The 24,296-nt window shown below is 39.7% G+C and overlaps 1 protein-coding gene across 3 annotated transcripts in view; it reads left to right on the plus strand.

Moving 5' to 3' along the window:
- The first annotated feature begins 3,440 nt into the window (after positions 1–3,440).
- The window catches only part of PPP2R5C (protein phosphatase 2 regulatory subunit B'gamma), a 71,165-nt gene continuing 50,309 nt past the window's right edge, over positions 3,441–24,296 (plus strand). Inside the window, exons 1-3 of one of the 3 annotated variants that reach the window (XM_038137339.1) lie at positions 3,441–3,596; positions 5,155–5,220; positions 20,462–20,621. In XM_038137339.1, the coding sequence (XP_037993267.1) occupies positions 3,570–3,596; positions 5,155–5,220; positions 20,462–20,621 (253 nt within the window). In that variant the 5' untranslated portion in view covers positions 3,441–3,569. Of the gene's footprint in view, positions 3,597–5,154; positions 5,221–20,461; positions 20,622–24,296 lie in introns of those variants that run through there. The other 2 variants (XM_038137342.1, XM_038137341.1) reach the window with 2 other exon arrangements.

Raw genomic sequence — 24,296 nt, forward strand, 5'->3', positions numbered from 1 at the left:
TTGGTGTTAGATTGCATAGAAGCAGAATCTATTGCAAGTGCTGATAAAATAGTTTGTTCCTTCAGTTAGTTCCTTTAGACATAATCTGCCAGTTCCACTATTCTTGCCAGGAAAGTTACCTTAAGTAGAATTTTGGCTCGTGCATGCATGAGAAAAAAATGTTTCTATTTCAACCCATCTATTCCAGCCTCTTTCCTGCCATTGGTCCTTCAGGTTTCAGTTCTCTCTGTCTGACACAGTGCGCCAGACAACAAAAGTCTGCATCAGTCAATGAAGAGATGTTTTGGGAAACAGCTTGACAATGGTTGACAATTATGTATTATGATGACAGTTCACTGGCTGCTAAAACCTTGTCCACAACTGCTGTTGCATAGTTTCAGCTGAGCCAAATTAAGAGCTTCCTAGCAAAAGGTCTCATTGTCTCCTGTCACCACTGCTCAGTTAGTTTTCTGCCTTTTTAACAAGCTGAACTGGCATACCACCCAATTAAACCTGAGACGAGGCATGGGAAGCAATAAAGTCATACAACTGGGGACAGAAGGTGTTATCCCTGTCACAGTGACAGTGGTCTGTTCAGTAAACTCAGGCCAGAGCATGACAGCTCAACCACTGTAAAGGGATTTAAAAACAAGCAACAAAAACAAATGAAAAGCAATCAAACAGACGAGAATATCCAATACAGCTGGAAAGGACTAATTGTATAAATATTCCCCTTTCATTGGCACACAGGACACTTGGCCCAGATTCAAGCTATTAAGTATTATCCAGGTGTTTTATACAATACTTGACATTATTTGGTAACTTAACTTTAGCAAATTTAGAGAATTGTATCAGGACACTAAAAAATGCAAATTGAAAACGATGCTACATGCATTAGTTTTTGACATTTTAATTTGAGTGATAACCTAATCCGTGTGAATATGTTCTGGTTTTTGAAAACACCTGGTTTGCATAAAATGTTCAGAAGTAAATGCAAATATTAATATAGTCATATTCACACTCAAATTACATCACCTTATTTGCATAGTTATTCCTACTCCATAGCAGAATAATTAGGCCCACAGTGCCATATTGTAGTAGTAAAAGTAAGATTTCATCACATAAGTCACTTATCTTAGTCTCAGGTTTTATGAAAGCACTAGAGTATACAGACAGAACTATTTTTCTTGTAAACCTCCTCCACCCACTAATTATTTCATATAATAGAGCAGGCCTTGAAAAACACAATTGCTTTCTGTTACTGGTGAATTAGACTCTGCAGCTAAGCAAGGTGAGGGGGAGTAAAGTTTTCACAAGAGTTTCTACATCTATGGTCACAAAGAAAATCTCATAAATGTTAACTGAGTCAGTGCCAGCTTTTGAACCTGTATTCAGTTCAACATATTGATTCAAGGTTTCCCAACTAACTGCAAAATAAGGACAGACAATTTTTGTTGCTCCTATTCAGAAGTACTTGGGTAAGAATGACACTGACAGAGTTTTTCCATTATTTAGAAAAACTATGAGCACTAGCAGCACAAAAGAGGCCAAGAGCCAATGAGAAACTCATTAAGCTGCTTAAACTGATCTAAATCTAGGCTGTTGAGGTCACATCCCGCCCCCGCCACATATTTCCACCCCCTTCCTTCAGCCAGTGTTAGTGTTTACAGAAGCAGGTGGTGGTGTGCCAGTTCAAGGCAAAAAAAAAACAAAAACAAAAACAAAAAAAAACAAACAAACCAAAACACCACCAACTAAACAACAATCTCCAAACCAAAACTATACCAACACACCAACACATCATTTTGGGAGGATAGTTTTGAACCTGATCAATTCTACAAGCAGGTTTAAACTTCACAGAGTAGGGGAGGGACATAGGAGCACAACAGCTGGGAATTAAGAGTAGTTTAAGCTTCTACAAAACTGCAACCTTACAAAGAAGTGGAAGCTCTTGAGTTTATCCCTAGCCATACAAACCCTTTCACACACTGATCAAACTCCAGACTACAGATGGAGATAGATTTCTTTCCTTCACTGTCTATTAGTATTTCAAAAATCCATGTTATTCTGTTGGTCAGAAATGTCATTTATTAGTAGCAACTCATTCATTATTGGCTCTCAGCAGAGGTGCAATAGTGATAACTGCACCTCATTTCTAACCTCTCAGACCAGAGAAGATGAGAGAAAGGATAAGAGGCAGACATAATTTATTTCCTAGCACTTAAGAAACAGGGAAGTAAGAGGACTGAAGGGAGAGGAAGCAGCTCTCAGCAGCCAGTAAATTCCTTTGCAATGCCTGGAAAACGCAAAGTTTCCTTGTCTTTTCCAGCACAGCAAAAGCAGTATTCAAATATAATGGATACAAGCTGATACAAGTATCTAACATTAGATACTATCCCATCAGACACAAGTGTTTATTAGAATTCCATATCCCAAAAATGAGAGCAGATCTGTTTGCTCATGCTGGATTTGATATTCACAAGCTGGGTAAGGAATGAGATCAATTTCACTTTTACGCTGTATTTCTTAAGTTGTATTTTTCTATCCTTTAGAAGTACAACACAATTAGAATTAAACAAGTGCGTCCAACCTAAATTTAAAATATTGTAGGTCTTGATGTTCTTAGGACTGCTAATGTTCTCTGTACTTTTTCCTCAGCCAACAGTTAATTTATGGCTGAATCTGACCATGGGAGAAATACAGTTTGTAAATTTTCCAGATGGAGTATTTGCACATTTCTTCTTTTAAGATTGTCCCAAATTTTGCATTCAGGTTTTGCGAGATTAAAGTGATTTGTTTGGACAAAAATTATCTCTGGTACAGGTGGGCATGATGAAAACATGCACAACCGAACTCAGGCTTTGAAAAGCAATCAAGCTATCGTTTCAAAACCAGGCTGCAACTTCCCGAAGTTCACCTTCCTGTCCACACACTGCAAGCGCGTACTGAAGTCCTCAAAATGATGATGGCCACACGGGATTTGCACGAGAGGGCCAGCGAACTCCAGGCATGCCCTATATTGTTTTATTTAAATTTTTTTGTTTGGTTTTTTTTTTCCCTTAAGGTTTCCGCTCCCCAGTGACGGGCGCCCGCGGCGGAGCCCGTGCCCCTCGCCCAAGAGCGGCGGAGGCAGCGGCTGCAGGGACCCCCCGCTTCCCACGGGCAGTGAAACAGCCTGCCGGAGCCTCGGGGCCCTGAGGACACCTCAGCCCGGCCCGCTGCCCCGCTCAGCCTGCGGGAACACCCCGAGGCGTGGCCGGAGCCAGGGCGGAGTGGGGGAGCCGCCGGGAGAGCGCGGATCCCGCCGGGAGCGCCCCGGAGCCGTGAGGAGAGCCCGGAGCCGTGAGGGGAGCGCCGACCCCGCCAGGAGAGCGTCGGGGGCGGGGGCGCCGCCAGCCCCGCCCGCTCGGTGACGCGCCGCGAGCTGTGGCCCACGTGACTCTTGCAGCCAATGGGCGGGCAGGGCCCGCTCCCCGCGGGCGGGGGAGGAAGGGGGAGCACCGAGGCCGCCGCGGAGCGGGGGAGCGGCAGCGCGGGGCGGGCGCGGCGCGGAGCGAAGCGGGGCCGGCGGGGGCTGCGCCTCCGCGGCCATGCCGAATAAAAACAAGAAGGAGAAAGTGAGTCGGAGGGATCAGGAGAGGCTGAGCCCCGCGGGGAGGCTGTGGGGTGCAGGCCCTGCGGGGAGGAGGAGGGGCCTGGGGTGGGGGGCGGCAGCGGCGAGCGGCGCCCGTTCCCCGGCGCTGGGAGAGCCGCGCGAGGGGCAGCCCCGGGTGAGGGGCAGCTCCCTCCCTCGCCGCTGTGTGCCGGCCTCCGCCGGGTGCCGGGGAGGGAGCAGCTCCCGGCGGGGCCTAGTCCGGGGGTGCCGAGGCGGGGTCCTGGTACCGTCTCGCCGGCGGCCGTCGGAGGGAGGGAGTCGGTGGAGGGCGGGAGTCGGTGGAGGGCGGCCGTGGGTTCGGCGTGCGGGGGAGTGCTGCAGGGAGGGGATGGGAAACGCGTCCTCAGCCCGGGCTGGCTGAGGCGGAGCGGGGAGGGGGGCTCTCGCTCGGGGCTGGCCCGGGGGCGTTGGGGAGGGGGAAGGGATTATTTCCACGGCAAGGTGGGGGGGTCCGGCCCCACGGCTGCTTGCCTGGGCCCCGTCCTGGGAAGTTTGGCTGCTGCGTGGCTCTGGCTGCAGTGGGAGTTGCGCTTGGGGGATCTCTGTAAGTATTCGAGGAGCACTGATCGCCCCTCGGAGTCTTTCAGCTCCTTCTCCCGACAATAGAATGAAGCTAGGTTTGGCCCCGCTTTGCCTCGGGCTCCGGGGAGTGATTTGTCTGGCGGCTACGAAAGGGGCTTGCACAAGTAATGATCGCAGAAAACTTGTAAACCCGGCAGGAAGTTAGCTGGATTGCACTTGATTTTGTGTGATAGGCAATTAGCCGTGAGTGGAAGTCAGAAAGAGTGAAGTGTGCTGTCCTCCTCAGCCAGCTGCTGTCCCTCTCGACAGCTTCTCTTTAGCTTTTAGTTTGTCAACGTCATTTTAAAATTAGCTGTAGAGAGGTTGAGTGTTGCGGTTTGTGGGGGTCGTTTGCTTTAAATTTTCCCAATATCCTTGGCACTTTCTATATTAAAACATTGAAACTTTTCTGAGAGTAACAAATCTCAAAAATGGGTGAAGGATTCAAGGTAAGTGCAATGCTGTGATGCAGAAAACTGAGTTGTGGGCCTGCTTCTAACACTGGACTTTCTAGCCCTTAGAACAGACATAATAATAACAAATGTGTACTATACTGATGCTGATTTCAAAGCTAAACTAAATATAAATATTTCTGAACCAAAAATCCAAAGACCGCAAGGTAGTAAAAAAAAAAACTAAGTAATTTCTCAGACATGGTTCAAATCACTTGCATTCTTTGTCCCTGCCTGCTTACCTATGTGAAAACTTATCTTTATAGGTGAATTTTGAGGCAATAATAAAACTCCAAAGTCTTTCAACAGATAAAAAAATGTTTAAAGTGGCTTTGTAGAGACTTATAGTTCAATATTATCATCTTTCAGTTAAATTGTATCATTTTTATTCTGTCAATTTTATTACTTTTAGCAAGTGTCTAAAAAAGCCTGATTCCTTGACTTAAGAATCTATCTAGATCTCCTTTAAAAAAAAAACAAACTGAAACTGCAAACTTTTTTTTTAAGGAACCTGCAAAATCAGTTAAGAGTGGAAAAAGTGGCAAAGATGGACAAGATAACCAAGAACATGAGGTAAATATTACTAAAAAACATCGTATTTTTCACAGTTATTTGTAGTAACTTCTAAAAAGTACTTTAGGGTTTTCTACATTGTAATTTTGACATGATGATAGTTTTGAGGGAAAATGATTGTGGAACTACTGCCCTGGTAATTGGCAAGATATAAGATGATGCTTTTAAGGAAGTCAGTTTTATTTAGAGTAAATAAGTATTTGCTTGCTACAGTCTTAAATACTCATCTATTCCCTTTTTTGGTTATGAGATGTACTTCTGTCTTATTTTCTGCTTTTATTGTGAGTTTTTGGGCTTCTCCTCTTGTTGCTCAATGTCGTTTTTAGAGTTCTCTGTAATTCCCAGAGGTCTCTTCTCTCAAACGGTCGATGCTGGCATGTCAGTTAAGTGTCAGTAGCCTGGTTTATTGTCAGGAGACCTTAGGCTTAATCAAAGGCTGCCAGCTGTTGTGTTGTGTAGTTCCTTTTTATAGGTATACGATGAAGTGTGCCATTTTTGACTAATTATTCTGTTTTCCTTCTGCATTTCTCTCTGTTTTGCCCACTAGCAAGGCACAGCAACTTGAAAAGGGATGATGAAATAATTATTAATTCCCTTGCACACATTCATCTAGAAACTCAGAATTAGTAGTTTTGTTTGATTTGGAAATCCACCATTTACATTAATTTCCTGACATTTCCTTTAAAATGTTTATAGTAGTTTAAATGTAAAATGGTATACTGAAAAGTTATGTATTTCAGCCTCTAAACAATTCTTGATACTGAAAGGTAATGTTTGAGAACAAAACATTCATCCAGCTTTACCGTTTTTCCTGCCCTGAAATGACTGTTGGGGATAGGTGGGTTGGACTCTTTATTGTATGCAGTTCAATGAGTTCTCATTTGTCTGTTGTGCAGAGTGATCCATGCTACTCTCATAAATTAAGATCATTAAAACTTGTAAATTATGTGTAAAACTATTTTGGTAAATTCCTGTAAGACTGATGGAGTTTTGAAGGAGGGAAGCTAGCTACTAGAAAGGAACCTTGCTGCTAGGGGAGCTTGTAGAATGAAGTGGGAAATGTATCCGTGTAGATGTTTGTAGTGGTGTAAATAGGTGTGCTTCATTGTGATGTGTTCTGTCTTTGCGGTATATTGCTGCTGTATTAAAAAGAGTGTCACTTGGCCATAATTTTATTTCCTGTGTAGTTGTAAGGCTCATTATTATCACCATCTTTGGAGTATATTTGTTGACTACTTATTTTCTCAAGCTTCTGAATGACAAGTTGCTGAGACCAAGACTAATTTTCTTATTCCCCCTTGGTACTTCAGGATTGAGTGTAAAGCTCCCCGAGACAATAAATGAAGAGCTTTGTATGCTAGCCGAAAGTGTATATGTGGGTTTCTTTGTCATTTCTTTCTGTCTTTGCAGATCTAGATTTTTGGGTTTTAAACTTGAAATGTGAGAGAGATGAATCTCAATTGAAGAATATGTTTTATGGTTCATACACTGTTTCTTTTGTCCATCCAGGTAGAATTCCCAGTGAAAAGTACAGTTTACCTGTCTAGGATACTTGACCATATGTGAGCAGGGGCAGAATGGGAAAGGAACTGGGAATATGACTGGCACATACAGTAGTGTTCTCATTCCCAGTGGGCATTATTTAGTCTCTGTACAGTCTTGAATACCTCAGTGCTTGACTCATTATCTTAATTAATAGAGTAATTGCACACAAATAGTAATGTAGACTTTGCATTCTATTGTGTCTGGGTGCAATCCTGCTGTATGTTAGCTGGTTCTTATATGAGCAGAAAGGAGAATATTTATTAACATAGTGGAGATTGATAAATACAGAAATATTCAGGAGCATGCTGTTAATACATTGCTAGGTTTCCTTTCTCTTCAAAAAAGGTTGTTGTCATATGTCATTCTACGTATGTTTTAATACGGCTTTTAAAAAATCCTCTTCTAGACTATGAGTAGGTTTGGAAATATGGTGGTTCATTTCAGCTTTTTCTTTCTCAAAATGCATTTAATGCATATGCATATAATGCAAATGGCAGATTGTAAAGACTAGGAACCGCCTGCTGTTCAAAGAACAGGGACAACACAAGCAGCAGCATCCCACAAATACTTTATTTATAGATACTTTTATAGCACTTAACTAAATTCATGATGCCTTGAACTTCTATAGATAAAAAAAGTAAAACAGATCTTAGTATTTACAAAAATGAGCATGTGTTTTTCCTGTCTTGCAGTCAGAGAAATGATGTTTCAGTTGATGGAAGCTGTACAGCAAGTTTGAAAAGGGATTGAAATGATTCCAGGTATACCAGGTCCAGAATGCCCATGCTAAAAGAGGGTGAAAATCACTTAAGCTGATGGTTCTTGCATTAGCTGTGTGTAGTTACTCAATGTAATACTAAAAAAGCCTTGCTACATGTGGAGTAACATGGACCTCCCTTCTGAATTGCTATGTAGTCAACTGCTGATGCTTGAGGAGAGAGAATCAGAGTAGATGTATAGGTATGATCTTCCGTCCTAGTATACTTTTCTTTAAGCCAGTGTGTGGTTTAGAGGGTTGTTTAACTGGAACTTGTGTAAAATTTGTATTAAATTATTAATTATGTAATTGACATTTCTGTATTTTTAATATGTATTTTATAGTTAGGTTCCCCCCCCAACTCCTCCCTACGTAGGAGGTCTCCTGTTACTTTGGTTGTCCTTCTCTTGTTTCCATCTACTGTTCTCCTTTTTGTGACAGAGGTACCAGAAATGCGCAGTCTCTATGAGGTGAGGGCACCTTGTTCTTCTGTACCCAATGCCATTACTCCCGTTTCCAGTTGCATGTTGCTCATTTATTGAACACTTAAGAATAAAGCTAATATGATTAAGCTCCTGTCTAAGCTTATTTTATAGCCTGTTAGTAAATGTTAATAAATTAGACTAAATAGTTGCCAGAACGGTTAAATCTATTCCTTTAAGTATAACCTCCTATTTCATCAATTAGTCCAGCATATTAGTGTCCTCAGGTTGGGAACAAAGGCTTAATCTGTTGTGTTTTGTTTTTCCTCTCTATAGGAGTAGTGTCTCTGCTCTGGTAAATTCTTGGGGCGTTTGTTTAACAGTGCCCAAAAACTACACTTGCACCAGAAACTGATGCTGAAAATTAAATCCACCTGGGTGTGGTGATTGGCCATTCCATTGGTACCTTGTGGACATACACTCTGTGATCTAACTGTCTTTTGAAGAAATTATTTATCTGCTGGATAAGCTTTGTTGTAAAGTTTTGTTTTGTCACAGGGGTGTGGAGGTCTCCTTTTGAGTGGAGGCAGTAGTAATTTATGGGCAGTCTCATTTGTTTAGAAAAGGTGACTCGGTCATAGTTAATGACTGTTGGAAAACATGACCTTTTTCTGTCTCTAGAAAAACCTAACCTAGCACCCAAAATAATTCAAATGCAGTACTTTAACAGTGGTTTTCAAATACGACCACAGGGGAAGGAAGTTAAAATTTTAACCCTATATACTATCTTATTTCTGACTTTTTTGTCTGTGGGAGAGTAGGTGCTAAATCTTGCTCTTTTCAGTAGTCACTGGAACAATTAGTCCAGGACAATTAATTCACTACTGTGATTCACCTGGGGGATGCAAGAGTCAGAAGTAGCTGGTAGCCTTTCATACATGACAATTGTCTGGTGTAAAACTAGGTGACAGGGAGTGATAGCTTCTTCTGTGTCTAGCAGGACTGGCCTAAACTGGCATGAAACTTTTGAATTTAATTTGTATTAATTTTCAGTCCAGGTGCTGAGTAGTCTGTAGAAGGCAAAGACTATTTTTGTTGTTTAAGAAAGTATTGGCTTGGCGACTGTCAGCAAATGAAAACAGAAATTGTAACTCAATCTTCTGCTGTGCAGAAAAGCAAACGGAAAACTAATGTGGTTTTGAGAAGCGTGTATGTGTATTATCTTGTTTCCACGTGCTGTCCTTGTTGGTTCTTTCTGCTTTAAAGGTATTTTGTTGTGGCTTTTTCTTCTTTTTAATGTAGGTAAATCAAAATGTAATAAAATGCAAATTGTATTAGCCATTTTTCTCTCTGTGCAAGAAATGGATCTATTGACAGCATGTGTTGCTGATGTTGGACTATAATCACTGCTGAAACCAATTTTAAAAAGTAGAATCATTTAAGTGCTGATCCATGCTTCTATCCAGCCACTGTCTCACAGCCATCACTTTTCAGTAGGTGTATTACTGTAATGGCTTCTAGTGCAGAAATTTTGTAAGGCTTCTTCTCAGAAGTTTTTCTTCCCTGCTTTTTGAGGCCTTTTTAATTTAGAAGTTAATTTCTTAAGCTACTTAGCATAGTGGTAATACTTTTCAGTAAATGGATTTGCCAAAAAATTATAGAAATCTCTGCATCTTCAAAACACTTTAGCACAAGTAAGGATTTCCATCCCTCTGAAAGAACCTCCAGAGGTGGCTATCCAGTTTTCAATGATCACCTTTCCTATATTAGCCAGCACATGGCGGGAAAAGACTGTCAGTATTCTCACTACTTCTTTTAATAATTTCTGATTATATGAGCACAAAGGATTGTCACTTCCATTAAAAGTAGGAAGTTGCAAAAGGAATGGGTGGTAGAAGCAGTGTTGATGTTTTTGCATGGCTTTTTATGCTGAGATCATATGTGGAAGTATCCTAACATTTAAAGGAAAGCAAGGAATAGACAAAAGCAATAAATCCAGCACTATTTTGTGATAATGGGTTTCTGTGATGATCAGAAGTTACTTAGAATGTTGAGTGAATATTCTCTATGTATGCTGCTTATTTTTCTCATGTTTACTGTTCATGATTTTCATTGTGGTGCTATTTACCCTGGAAACAAACATACCTGATCTTGAAGATGGTGACTGTTACACAGTGTCCAGTTTGAGACTAGAATTTTCTACATCAGAATTTTTTTAAGTTATACTTGAAAGCCTTGGCACAAGTAAGTACTAATTTGGCAGTTCATTTAGGCACCAAAGCAGAGGAGGTTTGGGGATTGGGGAGGAGACAAAGTTCTGCGATTGTTTTCTCTTTCTTGTTAACATGTATTAGGACTGCTCCTAAATAATTTCTGGAAATACCTTCTTGTCACAGGTAGGTATTTATTCACTTATGTGAATAAATCCATCCATCATTTAGGTCTTTTCCGTTATTGTTGTTCAGTCATAGAATCAAAGAATGGGATGGGTTGTGTTGGAAGGGATGTGAAAAACCATCTAGTCCCAGTCCCTCTGCCATGGGCAGGGACACCTTCCACTCGACCAGGTTGCTCACAGATCCATCCAGCCTAGCCTTGAGCACTTCCAGGGGTGGAGCATCCACAACTTCTCAGGGGAAACTCTTCCAGTGCCTTACCACTCTCACAATAAAGAATTTCTTCCTTATATTTAATCTAAACTTACTCTCAGTTTAAAGCCATTCCCCCTTCTCCTGTCCCTAGATGCTCTTGTAAACAAAAGTTTCTGCATCTTTCTTGTAGGTGCCCTTCAGATACTGGAAGGCTGCAATTAGGTCACCCCAAAGCCTTTCTTCTCCAGGTTGAACAAACCAAATCCTCTCAATCTGTCTCATAGCAGAGGTGCTCCATCCCTCTAATCATATTTGTGACCTGCCTCTGGACTTGCTCCAACAGCTCCGTGTCCTTCCTGTGCTGAGGAAGCTGGATGCGGTGTGCCAGGTGGGGTCTCACCTGAGCAGAGCAGAGGGGCAGAATCCCCTTCCTCCCTCCCCTGCTGCCCATGGTGCTATGGATGCAGCCCCACACACGGGTGGTTTCTGGGCTGCCAGTGCCCATGGCTGGGTCTTGTCCAGCCTCTCATCCACCAGCACCCTCAAAACCTTCTCAGCAGGGCTGCTCTCCATCTGTTTATCCCCAGCCTGGATTGATACCAGAGTTGCCTGGACCCTGGTGCAGCACCAGCACTTGGTCTTGTTAAACTGCATGAGATTCACGTGGGCTCATTTCTCAAGCTTGTCCAGGCCCCTCCGGATGGCATCCCATCCTTCAGGTGTGTCAACCCTCACACCATTTGGGCAGTTTCTGTAACTCAGTAGCACTGCATTTGGCATACATGCCAATCACCTTTGAGGAGTAAGATTGTTCTTTACTTGTTCTTGGTAGAAGCTGGTGTCCTTAACAAAGAGATACCATGTAGCGCTGACAGGCATCTTCATCACATAACAACCCTAGCTGGGCCCTGGCTCTTCTCTTCAGTGCGTGCTCAGTGGTGTGCCCCAGCTGGACAGGCAGCATAGCTTTCATGAGCCAGTCCCATGCAGTAGTAGCTAGAGGTGATCTTAAAACTGGTGGTCTTGCATTTGGGAGAAGAGATATATTATGAAATAAAATTGAAATTTTAAACAACTTGTCCTCTCAAGTTTGAATTGTGGAAGGACTATAAATAGACAGTGTTAGACCCATTATGTAGCTTTTTAGGGCTATTAGTTTGGGATTTTACTCATAACATTAGCAAAACAGGATTTTAATTCAAAACTGTGTATGAAGTTGGGGTGGATTTTCTCTTGAATCAGTTATAACTGATACAAAATAAAGTCTGTAGGCTTTGGAGTGGGTTTGTTTAGTTTTAAATTGGTGTGCCAGCTTCTTTAAAAAATTAATTTTAAAAACTAATTTTTGATCATGTCTTGAAGTTCTGATTTTCTTTCCTAGAGAGATTATTTTAATGGGTTGATATACCCATTAAAAAATACTTCAGTGTATACACCCTTAGTACTAAATGAGAAGCTATTTGCTGAGTAAAGAGATGCTATGTGTTATTCTTAGAGCATCTACAAAACTTACTGTTTGTCTTTAAATTCCATAATTTTCCTATTTCCAATTTTTATTGACATCTTGGCTTTTTGATTTTGGCAACTGGAATTTCCTTCTGTCTTCCAAGCAAAGGCTGATAATACTGAATAGTGAAGTTACCTTAATGGTGTTTGTTACATAACTTTAACATTATGCTTCTGAAATTAATGGTGTTATTAAACCAAACACTGCTGTATACAAGTATTTTATTACCTAAAACAGGATGCTTCTGAAAACAGGATCTTAGGCCCTTCTGCTTCTTACACAAGGCTGACAACTACTTGTGTAACATATGAGGTGTGAGAACTGTGTGTGGTTTAGTACTTGCTATCCTCTGCTTCCTAATGCTGTTAGTAAGCTCTCTGAATCCTTCCTGAATGGAAGCAGCACAGCAATGAAGGTGAAGGCTGTTCTAATCAAAAGGAGCAAAGGGACTTTCAGAAATGGATACCAGCATTTTGTAAACTGAAAACATTGTTTTCATCCTTTGTTTCAAATTGCTTGTTTTAAATTTTTACATAAGAGTTAAGGCCTACCACTCAGAGAGTACTCAGATGTACACTAACACATGTAATATGGAATTATTAATGTAGTTATCTCTTACAGAATGCAAACAGTGAGAAAAACAGGTAGCTGTTGAATCTACTCATACTCACAGACCGCAAACATACCTTGTGTGCATTTTCCCCCTCAACTTCATTTGAAACCAGAATAAATTTGTAATTCTAGAGGTGGGATGGTAGGCCTTGGGGTGTTTTTGTTTGTGTGTCCTTCCCTGCAACAGGCTTAGAGGGCCATTTACAGAAACCAACCAGCCAAAAGCTAGGAAAAAATTCCTGGCCTATTCTTGAATATGCTTCTTAAAAGATGACTGCCAAATATTATAATTTGCTACACATTTATAGTGACTTTTATATACTTCCTCATCACTTCTCAATTTAGCAGTCTGAAATACTGACAAGCTTTTCCAGCGACATGTAAAATAAAAGCATGATGAGAGCCAAAGATGAAGTGATTTGGTGTAACAGTTCTGTGGAAGCAGATACAGTTATTATTCATAGAGTCATAGAATGGTCTGGTTGGAAGAGACCCACAAGATCATCTAGTTCCAACCTGCGATGGGGAGGGACACCTTCCAGTAGACCAGATTACTTGTCATGGACTATAACTCTCTCAAATAGCATCCAACACAAATACCAAATTGGTGGGCAGGAGGCGAAGTAAAAAAAGATTTCAGTATGAGTGTGTGAAGTGAGACGCTTCTATGAATAGATCAGGGAGCACAAAAATGTGGACCTCAGTGGTAAAGCCACATGTGCAGTTGCCTTAGCTCATCAGTAGCTGTATATAATTAAAATTTACAGTAGAGTATAGGAGTTGGTGCCTAAAGTGAATGAGTTAGTGTGTGATTTCCTTCAAATGTGGGAACCTTACCTATATATGTGTGCATATGAGTATGTACATATATATATCTAAAAAGAACAGAGATATTTTTTGTTGGTTTGGGATTTTGTAAAGTAAAAGGATGCTTCAGGCTCATCAGAGAGAAATTATAATGAAAATCAATAACTAAAGTAATTTAAGCCAGCTATACTTTATCCAGATTCTTCATCCCTGTATTCATATAAATGTTTTGAAATAATACTTAGGTCATTATCTAGTTTAAATCTTATTTAATCAGCTAAATGGTGCTTGCAGGTAAATTTTTTTTTTCCTGAGGACATTTCTTGCATTGAAGTTTTGTGATAGAAGATTAGGAAGAACATTGTGATAGAACATTAGGAAACAAGTGTTGCTTTGCTGCTTTTGTGAAGTACCAGGTGCTCACTGATGGTGAAATTTCAGCAAACACAAAGCAGTGTCAGTCCACTTGAAGTCTGAGCCTGGGCACCTTCTCATCTTTGCCAGTACTCTGCAACCTTCGGCTGAAGATCTGAGCTCTGACTGAAGGAAATCAAATATCAGCTTGTTCCTGGAGAAAATTAGTTAAAGCAAAATTAAGTTTACAAGAAGCAAATGGAAAACAAGCCTTATGCTACTGATACTTAATTGTGCATGTAAAATTATAGTCTGTTAATGTCAAGGATGCAGCACACTAAGCTGAAACATGGGATTGGTTTGGTGTGTTGCAAGTCTAGTCTATTACACAAAGCTGTGATGATACAATTCTTTGGAAGATAAAATTTGAGTCCTGTATATAAGCAGCCGACAGGAAATACAAGCAATGCTTTGTGTTGTGAAAAATAAACAGCAGCAAAAAAAGGCAGAAGAGCTTCAGCAAGTTGTAGATCAGTCTTCTAAAGTGGTTTGTGACAGTAGAGTTTGTTGTGGGCTCCACCGCGAAGAGGCCCAGGTGGCCTTTGGTGCTTGTAAGAAACATCCCAGTCACTGACACAATTCAACAGACTCCGTGCTGTCTCTGGCAAAACACTACTGGAACTCCACAGTCAGACATTGAGAATAGCCAGCAGTAGCTCTGCTGTATGTAAATGCAAAATCACAGTTGTTAAACAAGTACTACAACATAAATCCGTGAATGCTAAAATATATAAACTTTGTCATTACTATCATGTTTGAAAAGTTAATCTTTTTGCCTATCATTAGAACAGCATGGAAACTCAAAGCTTTAGGATGCAGTTCTTGCTGTAATAAAGACATAGTAAGTGATGCTGAGATAGACTGGATAGCAATCTCCAGCAGTAATATCAACTACTGAGGGTGTTTAACAATAATAAGCATATTTGCTAGAAAGGCAGCTGTAAAGATCATTCTAGCAGCCAATCCAGGTATCATTCTGGCAAATGATTTTGTTGAGGAGAAACAATAGACATCTAAATTGCCATCTGTGTGAAACCACCCAAAGCCTTCAGCACCATAAGCTGCCTCTCCAGAGACTCCTCCCTTAAGTTGTCTGTCCAGACTGGCTTGTGGTGGTAAAACTAGTGAACAATAATGGCATAGTAGCAAGAATCTTCAACAAATAACTTCAGAAACATTTGCTGTCCAAAATGGTACCCTGCAAGCATGTTGTTTCCCTGCTTTTTTTAACTGTGTTGTTTATGGATCAGTGTTCCCTTTTATGTACCCAGTGTATTCCATATTAAGCTTTGTATAGTTTGTACTGATTCTCTGTAGATGGAAATTATTGATATTAAAAATCATATCTACTTGCTCCATAATAAACTCTGCCAGCAGTTGCATGTTCTAGAGTTACTGCAGACTGTCTGCAAGCTCTGTCAGGCCTTATCTTTAATACCATTAGTTAAAAGAGTTTATTCTGATGTTTTCTTCTTGGAAGTCATGTTGAATTGCTGCTGTTAACAGCACAGAATTGAAATCAGGTGACACGTACTGCTCTCCTGGTAGTGTTGTCTTGAACAACTTGCCTTGGTCCCAGCTGCTGATGTCACATCACCAGCCCACTTCCTGTAGGTATGGTGTGGATATATCTACCAGGTTTATGACCAGATACTATCTGTCTTTGTTCCCACCCCAAACCGGTAAACGAAGATCTGCAAAGGAGAAAGCTCTGTGGTAGTGTTCAAGATTCCTGGAGTGTTCAGAGATTTTCACACTACTTTGAAGTTACTGCAGAGGGGAAAAAACTACATGGAAGGCTCTTTAGCTGCTCTCCACCCATTCTGACTCCTTGATCTTTGATTTCAGTTCTCATCTCAAGAGATTAAATTGAATTCAACTTTTCAGCCTAATTACATTGATTATGTATTAAGCCTTAACCTGTTAGCCAAATTATTTTGGTTACATACTAGGCCCTCATGCAGTTTTGAAAATCAAGTTGTTCATGTTCCTTTCATGTTTTGTGATGATCTGTGTTTAGTTTCAGTAACCTGTATTTCAATTTAATTGCAAGCATGTTTTAGATGTAATCCAGAATGCTTTCATAGCATTCTGAGGCTGCCTTGGCAAGAAACAAGCTCTTCTGGGTGCTGTAGATCAGACCTCGGTTTATCTTAATGAAAAATAAGTCCATGGAGGCTACTTACTATACCAAAAGGAGAAGAGGGAAGGGATTATTTCTGCATTAAAATAAGCATTTTCCCTCTGTTTCAGATTCAGACTGATGATTCTTTTAAAGTGGTCTGTGCTTTTTGCTCTGCATACTTGTATTTCACCTTACAACCTTAAGGAACCTTAATCATGTGTGAATTGGTACAGGGTTCACCCACCAGATTTCATAGTCCAGAGTTTTTTCTCAAGGTTTTGCTGTTGCCATTGTGGAATAGTGTGCACACGGACATAAACTTGAATTCAGTGATGATACTTACTAGAAGGCAGAAATATGCTTATTACTCTTAGAGTGATCTGTGTAAAGAAACAGCATATAGCATGCTGCCCAGCACTGTGTTTCTTCAGGCAGGGGACCTCTGCTGCCTTGTGCTTAGGAGATCTGATTTTTGTCACTAGTAAGCCATCCAGTTTTCTAAGTCTTTTAATGACAGATGCATCAAGGTGATTTTACTGTCATTTTCAAATCCTCACTTTGCTGTTATATCTTGGAAAGCAGTATGCAAGCTTGCTCCATCGTTCCAGAGTTGACTCCACTCTAGGCTTGGCTTCATTTGGCTTTTGATTTTGTGGATCAGAAGGCTTTGTGTCCTTTGGTCTAATTCCGTTACTAGTGCTTTGAAAGCGAAGGTCAGACAGAGTTCTTCTGGTTGCCCTTGTTTGTCAAGGTAGATTGAATAGCATTTCTGGGAGACTGTCAGAAAGGGAAGAATAGGTTGTCCTGAAGACTTCTTGATGTACACGGCATGCAGGGTGGATCCAGGTCCCGCCATAGTCTCTCTTGTTTCTTAGATAGTTGTCCAGAAGTAAAAGTTGCATTGTGGGATGCTTGATGATGATCTGTTTAACTTAAAAAGAAAAATTGGCTGTAACTGTAGTTATGCTTGCTTTACTCATATCTTTCTTTCCCTGGTTGCAAACTTAGTGTTGTTCTTATCTTTACTTGCCTGTATAATGTCAGAAGGGTGAAAGGTCCAACTTTGCTCAAAAGAGTGATGTTAAGAAAAGGAATGTACCACATCCTGCTTGGTGCAGGATTCAAGGGATAAAGGGATGCAAGGGCTATCTGCCTTGGAGCTGTTGTGACTGGCAAAAAACCTTCTCTCTTCCCCACCTTTCACTCTATTGAATTAATTTTAAGCTTAGTCACAGCCACTGAGGAACATGAGCTGTATACTTTGAATTGTTAAAATCAGAATTTAAAAGTTGAAATCACACTTAAGCTGATTGTCTTCATGTTCATTGAAGTATGTAAAACTCTAGCTTTTCAGAAATAAATTGATCAGAAAACCTGAGGATTGTGTTTTAATCATGATGTGAAGAAACATTCTCAATGTGACATTTTTCAGAGTGGTTTGTGCACATTTGTAGATGTTTATCAGCACTTTTGAAATTGAATCTGTCCAGATAAACATTTGGGTAGGAGGGAACTGTTTGCCAGAACAAGGGCAAGAATAGGTATTGCTTCTTCTAGTCATAGAAAGAGAATTGATAAAAAGGTGTCTGTAGCTTGACTGCTCTGGTGTCAAATACATTGAACTGTTCACTGCTGTAGCAGAGTGTCCAGCACTTACTTTTGGGAGTTGTGGTGTCTGTGCTAGTTTGGTTTGTTACTGGGAGGAGGAAGCTTGGCTCTTCCATCTGAACTCAAAAGCACTGTATTCTCATAGAAAGTGTGTTACCGTAAAATCTTTAGCAGATGAATACACAATTGTTAGTCTGAATTTGTTTGCCTTTTTTAAAGAGATGTGGTTAAAATTGCTGAGCTTTGTAGCTTAAGTTGACTTAACTCACTTTCCGGGTGCCCTTCTATCCAATGCTGTCTGCCAAGCCCTGGAGCTCTTCCATGGTAGCACCATGGTGCCAGTTGCAGAGGTCATTGGGTACAGCTGCATGGCACTGAAATAATGGTTTAGAAATTATTCTGGCAACTTTCTGGTATGTGCTGCTGACTGGAGCTTGACTGAAAAGCAGGGTGATCATGCTTGGTGTGTAGGAAGGAGGAGGAAATCTGATGGATAAATGGTCCGGTGATTCAGGACTAGAATTACTCTGGAGTCATCGCTTCTAGATGGGAAGTTGCCATAGCAACAAAAAATGCTTTCTTTCAACATTTCTAATCAGAAATGTTACCCATCCTCTTAAATAACCACTTCTGGCTAATTTTAGAATTTTTCTGCAATTTAGAGTACTTGCTTCCCTGAGGTGTGTGTTACCTTAGGGTACTGTAGTGTGTGCATGTGTGCAGACACATGAGAGTGCCTGTTAATTTGAAATGGCGAATTTGTTTTGGAATATAGGAAACAGGAAAATGTTTTTTCCTGTTCTAAGTAATGAAAAAATACATATGGCAGTGGAAAGTAGCCAGTTTAAAAAAAAACACCATTAGGCTCAATAACAATATTGAAAGTACAGAATCCTGTGCAGTAAAAATGTTTATGATGCATCTTAATTAGCATTTATTGCTTAATACTCAGTAAGTCATTGCTTCCTAATTCTTAGTGCTGTTTTTCTTTTAGCTTAGTCTATTAATACTTTTGTTTATAATGCTTTTTAGAATTTCAATTAACGGATAGCAATTACCTTGCAGATCACAGCATAAACATTTTCAAGCATTTAGTGTCTGAGATTAAAAAATGGAATAGTCTGAAAAATGCAATGTAGCAAGTATTACTTGTACATAAATTCTTTCAATTTGCAGATGTATTCCATTTTTACTGGAACAAGTTCTGGAGTGTTTTTGGTAACTGAGACTTATAATATTCACTGTACTGTCTCCCCTTATTTGTTCTATAAGGCTGTATAAGGGGTTTTTCTTTTATAATATTAAATTTTTAAATGGTCATCTTAAATGGGTTTAATGAAATCTAAGTGTTGCTCTCAGTCATCTTTGATATAAGTGCTGTGTATCTAATACAATACAATTGTTAATCTATTCTTGACGTATGTATTCTTTCCCAGTCATCCTACTAGAACAAAATTGGAATGAAATTACTTTGAGTTACCTTTGAGTCTTGGAAAAAAGGTAGACATTTATGTATGGTAACATTTCCATGCACGCTGAATGTATACACTACAAGACTATGCAAATTTTTGAGGAATAAGCTTTTCTGGAAATACTTCTCAGAACATGAAGATAATTGGTTTCCCTTTGTTTAGCACTATCTCTATGAAAATGCCACAGATGTTACTCCATGTAGAAATGAAGCTGCTTTCATACCTGTAACATTTAACAAAATTCTAATTAAATCAAGTCAAACTGCCAAAGTACCAGTGTTACAACTTGATTTCCATCATGAATCCCATTCCCATCTGATTTTTTTTCCCTATTGCTTATCTTGTGGGCACTTTCTGAGAAGAGTATGATCTTTCCTGTAAGGAAGAAGTGCCAAGGTATATTTTAAGATGTGTGTGCTTCTAGTTTGCAAATTTGAGAGACTTCTACAGCAAATTAAGGGCCTGGAAAATGCATTACAATATTGCAGCAAGAGGTCCTTGTCAGCCGTTTTTATAGTTTTAGTGTAGATCACTCCTAGATGTTTTATCATTCTAGTAATGAATGTCATGAAATTATTCATATTTTGAAAGTTAACTATTGCCTCCTTTAAACCTGCTTTTCCTCCTTAAAAAAAAAAAGGAATGAGAAAGGCAGAAAGGCAGCACCACAAGTTCTGACAGGCTTTTGTTAATGATGCATTTTATTCAGCTTGAGAGAGAGCACCGTCAAGTGTAGTCAGTGAAATAACAGCAAACTGAAAACCTGTAGTGAGAACCATTTTTCTGGATTTATGTTATAAACTTCATACAGAGGTACAGTGACAATCTAATAAGAGTTATTACAGTAAGAGCAACTTGCTTTGAGTAGGCAGTAAACCATGTTTTTGAAGTTGTTAAAGCTACTACAACAGTAAGACTCACTCCTTTAACTTTGTATCAAAGCCTGACTGCCCTGGCCAAGCTTAGGACTCTGTCAGCAAGGCACGGAATGAATAGGCAGTGAAAGGTTCACCTGCTGTAAATAGACAAGTTTCTCTGGTCCCTTTGAAGATGAACTGAAATACCTAGGAGACCTGGACTTCTCAGGGAGGGAGAGGTGAGAGTAGCTGAGGAACTATATGATTTGAAAATTTCTTTTCAGTTGTCTGGTAATTTCAAATAAATGGGCTACTGCATGTATCAAGGTGATCTAGTCCCATCTGTATGAGGGCTGTGGTACAGAAATAAATGCTGAAAAGATGAGCAGAATAGGTGGCAATACATTCAGAGGATGAGGGATACAATCGTTTCATTAAAAGCATATTCATTTTCAGTTATTTCTGTGAAGATTTTTATTTCTAAATTCAGCTGTAATTAACTGCTTTAATTTCTTTTTAAACAGGTGTCAAACAAAAAATCAAATAGCACTCCTCCCCCAGCACAACTATCTAAAATCAAAGTACCAGCACCACAGACTGTAGTGAAGAAGGAAAAACGTCAGAGTTCTTCAAGGTTTAATGTTAGCAATAACAGGGAGCTTCAAAAACTGCCAGCTTTAAAAGGTATGTCTTTCCAAAGTAGAATTACTCTTGTGGGGAAATTTGGGCATGAGACCGAGAGGCACCTCAGCTGTCATACTTCTAATATCTGGACAGCATACATAATACATCAGGTATGCACATCTGCAAACTGCACATACTCGCTCTGGGTGGTTTTTTCTTTTGTTTTATCTGCACTTGAGGACTTCCAGTATGTTGCCTTCTTGGCAATCAGTATAGGCAATGTCTGTATGACAGCATATTCACTCATCTCACATAAAAGCAGACTATTTGGGATCTCTTTGCAAAATATTAGGCATCTGTCCTCAGAGCAGTGTGATCAAACTTTGCTTCATTTGTGCTAACATTTCTCTTGACACTGTTAGAAGACCTGGTCTATCACTATGTATGGGTCTGTTTTTCCTGAGCATGGGTCAGGCAGAGTGGTGCCTTTTTAGTGCCTATGAATTTTTCCTTCATTGATTTTAAAGCTTTTTTTTATCTCTTAGATTTATATTTACTTCCATCTGTGACAAAAAGATGATGATATTTGATGGGTCCTCTCTTACTAACCCAGTTTTTATCATCTTTATTTGCTCTGAAGGCTTATTTAGAGGAAAAAAGGCAGTTTTGAAGTGCAGTGCAGTGTGTACTGCTTTACAGTGTTCAAGATTGCCAGTGAAAGCCTAATAGATCACTGAAATGTTGAGTAGTACTGGTGTAGGCAATGTGAAATTATTGGGGAAGTTATTGTATTCTTTCCTCCATTCATTGTTTCCTTAATATAATAAATTAGTGTTTTCTTGAAAATAAACTCTGCTTCTCGGCCTGTCTGAATTACACTGCATTTCATTCAGATCAAATTTCAAGATTTCAAGATTTTTTTCTTTACACAGATACTGTTTTTGTAAAAAGAATCTGAAAGAATCTGAAATACTGTCCATCATGTTAATTTAGCAGCCTATATGCAAGATGCTGTTTAGTATATTTCAAAGCTAAACTACTGCTTATTTAGTTAGTTCATTTCAATATATGTATTAAATTTTAATAAGACTGTTTAGCACCACAGATTATGAATAATATGTTCTGTCTTTTAAACTGACATAGAAGGTTCATGCACAAGCTGTGACAACCAGGGCATGAGCGACATAAGCAACAGACACTGAATTAAAGTAATGATTTTTGTAAGAAGTTATGCGTGCGGCCACATTGACTGGCATAACCTTTTTGTTCAAAGACTCAGACACAAAGAATATCATTTGTTTCTTGGTCCTATTTTAAATACAGTGGTTCTGGTAGTGCCTGGGACTGCAGCTCAGGGGTACCAGAACTGAGCGTGCAATTAGAAGCAGTATGGACAGAGAGCTGGAAATGGGGCACATGAGTGCAGATAGGACAGGGGAGAAATAATTCATCCTACAGTAGTGAAGTGAAGTGTAAGATCTGTTTCTACCTTGGCTGTGTTGCAGTTTAAACCAGTAGACCAGTGAAGTGCAGAGGAACGCTTGCTTTTAGTTGGAGGAGGCAGGAGTAAAAAAAAAAAGAAAATTCTTATAAACTGTCTGAGGTATTTTCTCAGAGCATTCTAGCACTTTTTGACACAGTGTTCCTATTTGTGAAGAAATGGTAGGAGTATTGTGCATTGTAATTGCTTTGAGTCTGCAATCACTCCCCCACGCTCAGGTGAAAGGAATGAAAAGATCTTGAGCTTCTCCCTGGTGGATGCCTGGTGCTGTGTGTACATCCCCAGATTGTCAAGGGCCAGACTTTGTTATGGAGCACTGGTGCAATTGTTGATCTAGTGAGGGGTAGTAATTGCCACCTTTCACTAGTAAAGGCAGTAATAGCTTTTTTATCAAGCTGTACCCAATCTCCTGGATCATACCAGATGTCTGCATAATGGCTGTGCTCACTGCATGTGCTTACTCCTGATGTAATTCCAGCCTGCTGGGGTTGCTGAGAATGCTGTTGGCCAGTCATGCTGTTCCTCTAAAAGATACAGAGATACTTAATGTGCATTTAGTGGGTCAAGTGAATCTGGGAAACTTTCTTTTTGGATATCTTTGTGTGTTGTTTAATGTCTATGTCTGGACAAGAGTTAAATTGGACTGGCAGGCTATAATTTAAAGGACTGAAATGATTAAGACAGGTTTGACTTCTATGAAGTGCTGGGAAGAACATAGTGTTCCTTCAGTTTAGCTGCGCTTAACCAGCTTTCAAACTCCTGTTACTAATAACAGGTGGCTGTATTTCTATGGCTACAGTACCTGGGGAACCTTTCTTTTGTCTGTAGTAGAGCAAGAGATGTGTATTTTCTTACAAATGTTGCACTGACTACTGTGTAGTGTGATGTACTTTATATGAGACTGTATTTTAAGCACAAAATATAGAATGGGGTTGTCTTTGCATACTTTAAGGTCCATATGAGACATGTGAAGGCTTGTAACTGGTAAGATCTAGATGACCCGTGGTATTGGTGAGATAACCACCTTTCTTCTGTGCCACAGGTCTGGAGATGAGGTCAGCAGATCACTTGAAATAGTGGGAGGGAGCTACCAAGGTGGCTTTTCATCAAGATTTCTTATTTAAGAAATAGCTTTTTGATCTTCAGGCATGCTGCAAACTTTCTCTTGGATGTTATACCAAAGTGCTGATGATAAGCTCCTGGAAATTCCATCATATTTGCCCTGGCGACTGGTATTAGTGTTGTATGATTTGTGTTTATTGGAGCAACTTATGATTAACGTTATGCACCCTCAGATTATCCAGGAAATGGACGAGCAGGATAGCTCAGATAATGCACAAAGAAAAGGAAATAGATTATGAATTAAGAGATTTTAGGAAGAGAGCTGAACGTAGAAAAGAGAAGTCTCTGATTTAATTGGTTTGTGGAACATCAAGACCCACATATTAGCAAAGCTGCAAACTCGTGAAGCTCCCTGCAGCACAGTGCAGTGCAACCCGATTTAGTTGGATAGGACAGGTAGCTTGTCTGCCCACAGATAACAAAGAAGTATCTCTGGAGAAGTGCCTTCAGAACAGTGTCAAACATCTTGAAAAGATCTTACCTATTTTTACCAAAAAAAAAAAAATCTGTGCCAACAAACTTGTGCTTTGTTGATTTTTGCTTATCCAGTTTCATTTGTTAGCTAACATTGGTAGTACAGGTACTTAAGTTACAGAAAATTGATTTCTAGTTTAAATAGTTAATTGAGAAAAAATTATACTGGACCTAAAGATGTGTTTTGTTTTATTTTATTGTGGTTTGAAAGCTTGCAGATTAATACTTTGTTTATATCAAATATAAATGGCAAAGGGTGCTTCAGCCTTCAGAAATGTACCAGTTTCTTCATTTTTAGTTTCCTAAGAAAGCAGCTAGTAATTTAGGATATGTTAAAAATCAGTATATTAAATATAAAATATTAGAATTACATAAATTATTAAAATTGTCCAAAACTTTAAAAATGTGTTCTCTATGAAATAAATTGTAAGTGTTCAATATTATTATGTAAATATATTTAAAAAGTAGCATATCCAAGCTTGTGCATACCAGAGCACTGACACAGTAAAGAAGTTTGTGTTCTTTGCATGCTCACTTCAGCTTTATGAATTCATTGTTACATTAATGGTAATTTTTTCATGGTAAATGAGATTTTTAACTGTGCAAACAGGTGAATGTATTTGTAAGTTATTTTGCAT

The sequence above is a fragment of the Motacilla alba genome, chromosome 5, assembly GCF_015832195.1.
Source record: "Motacilla alba alba isolate MOTALB_02 chromosome 5, Motacilla_alba_V1.0_pri, whole genome shotgun sequence".
In the NCBI taxonomy this organism is placed as follows: Eukaryota; Metazoa; Chordata; class Aves; order Passeriformes; family Motacillidae; genus Motacilla; species Motacilla alba.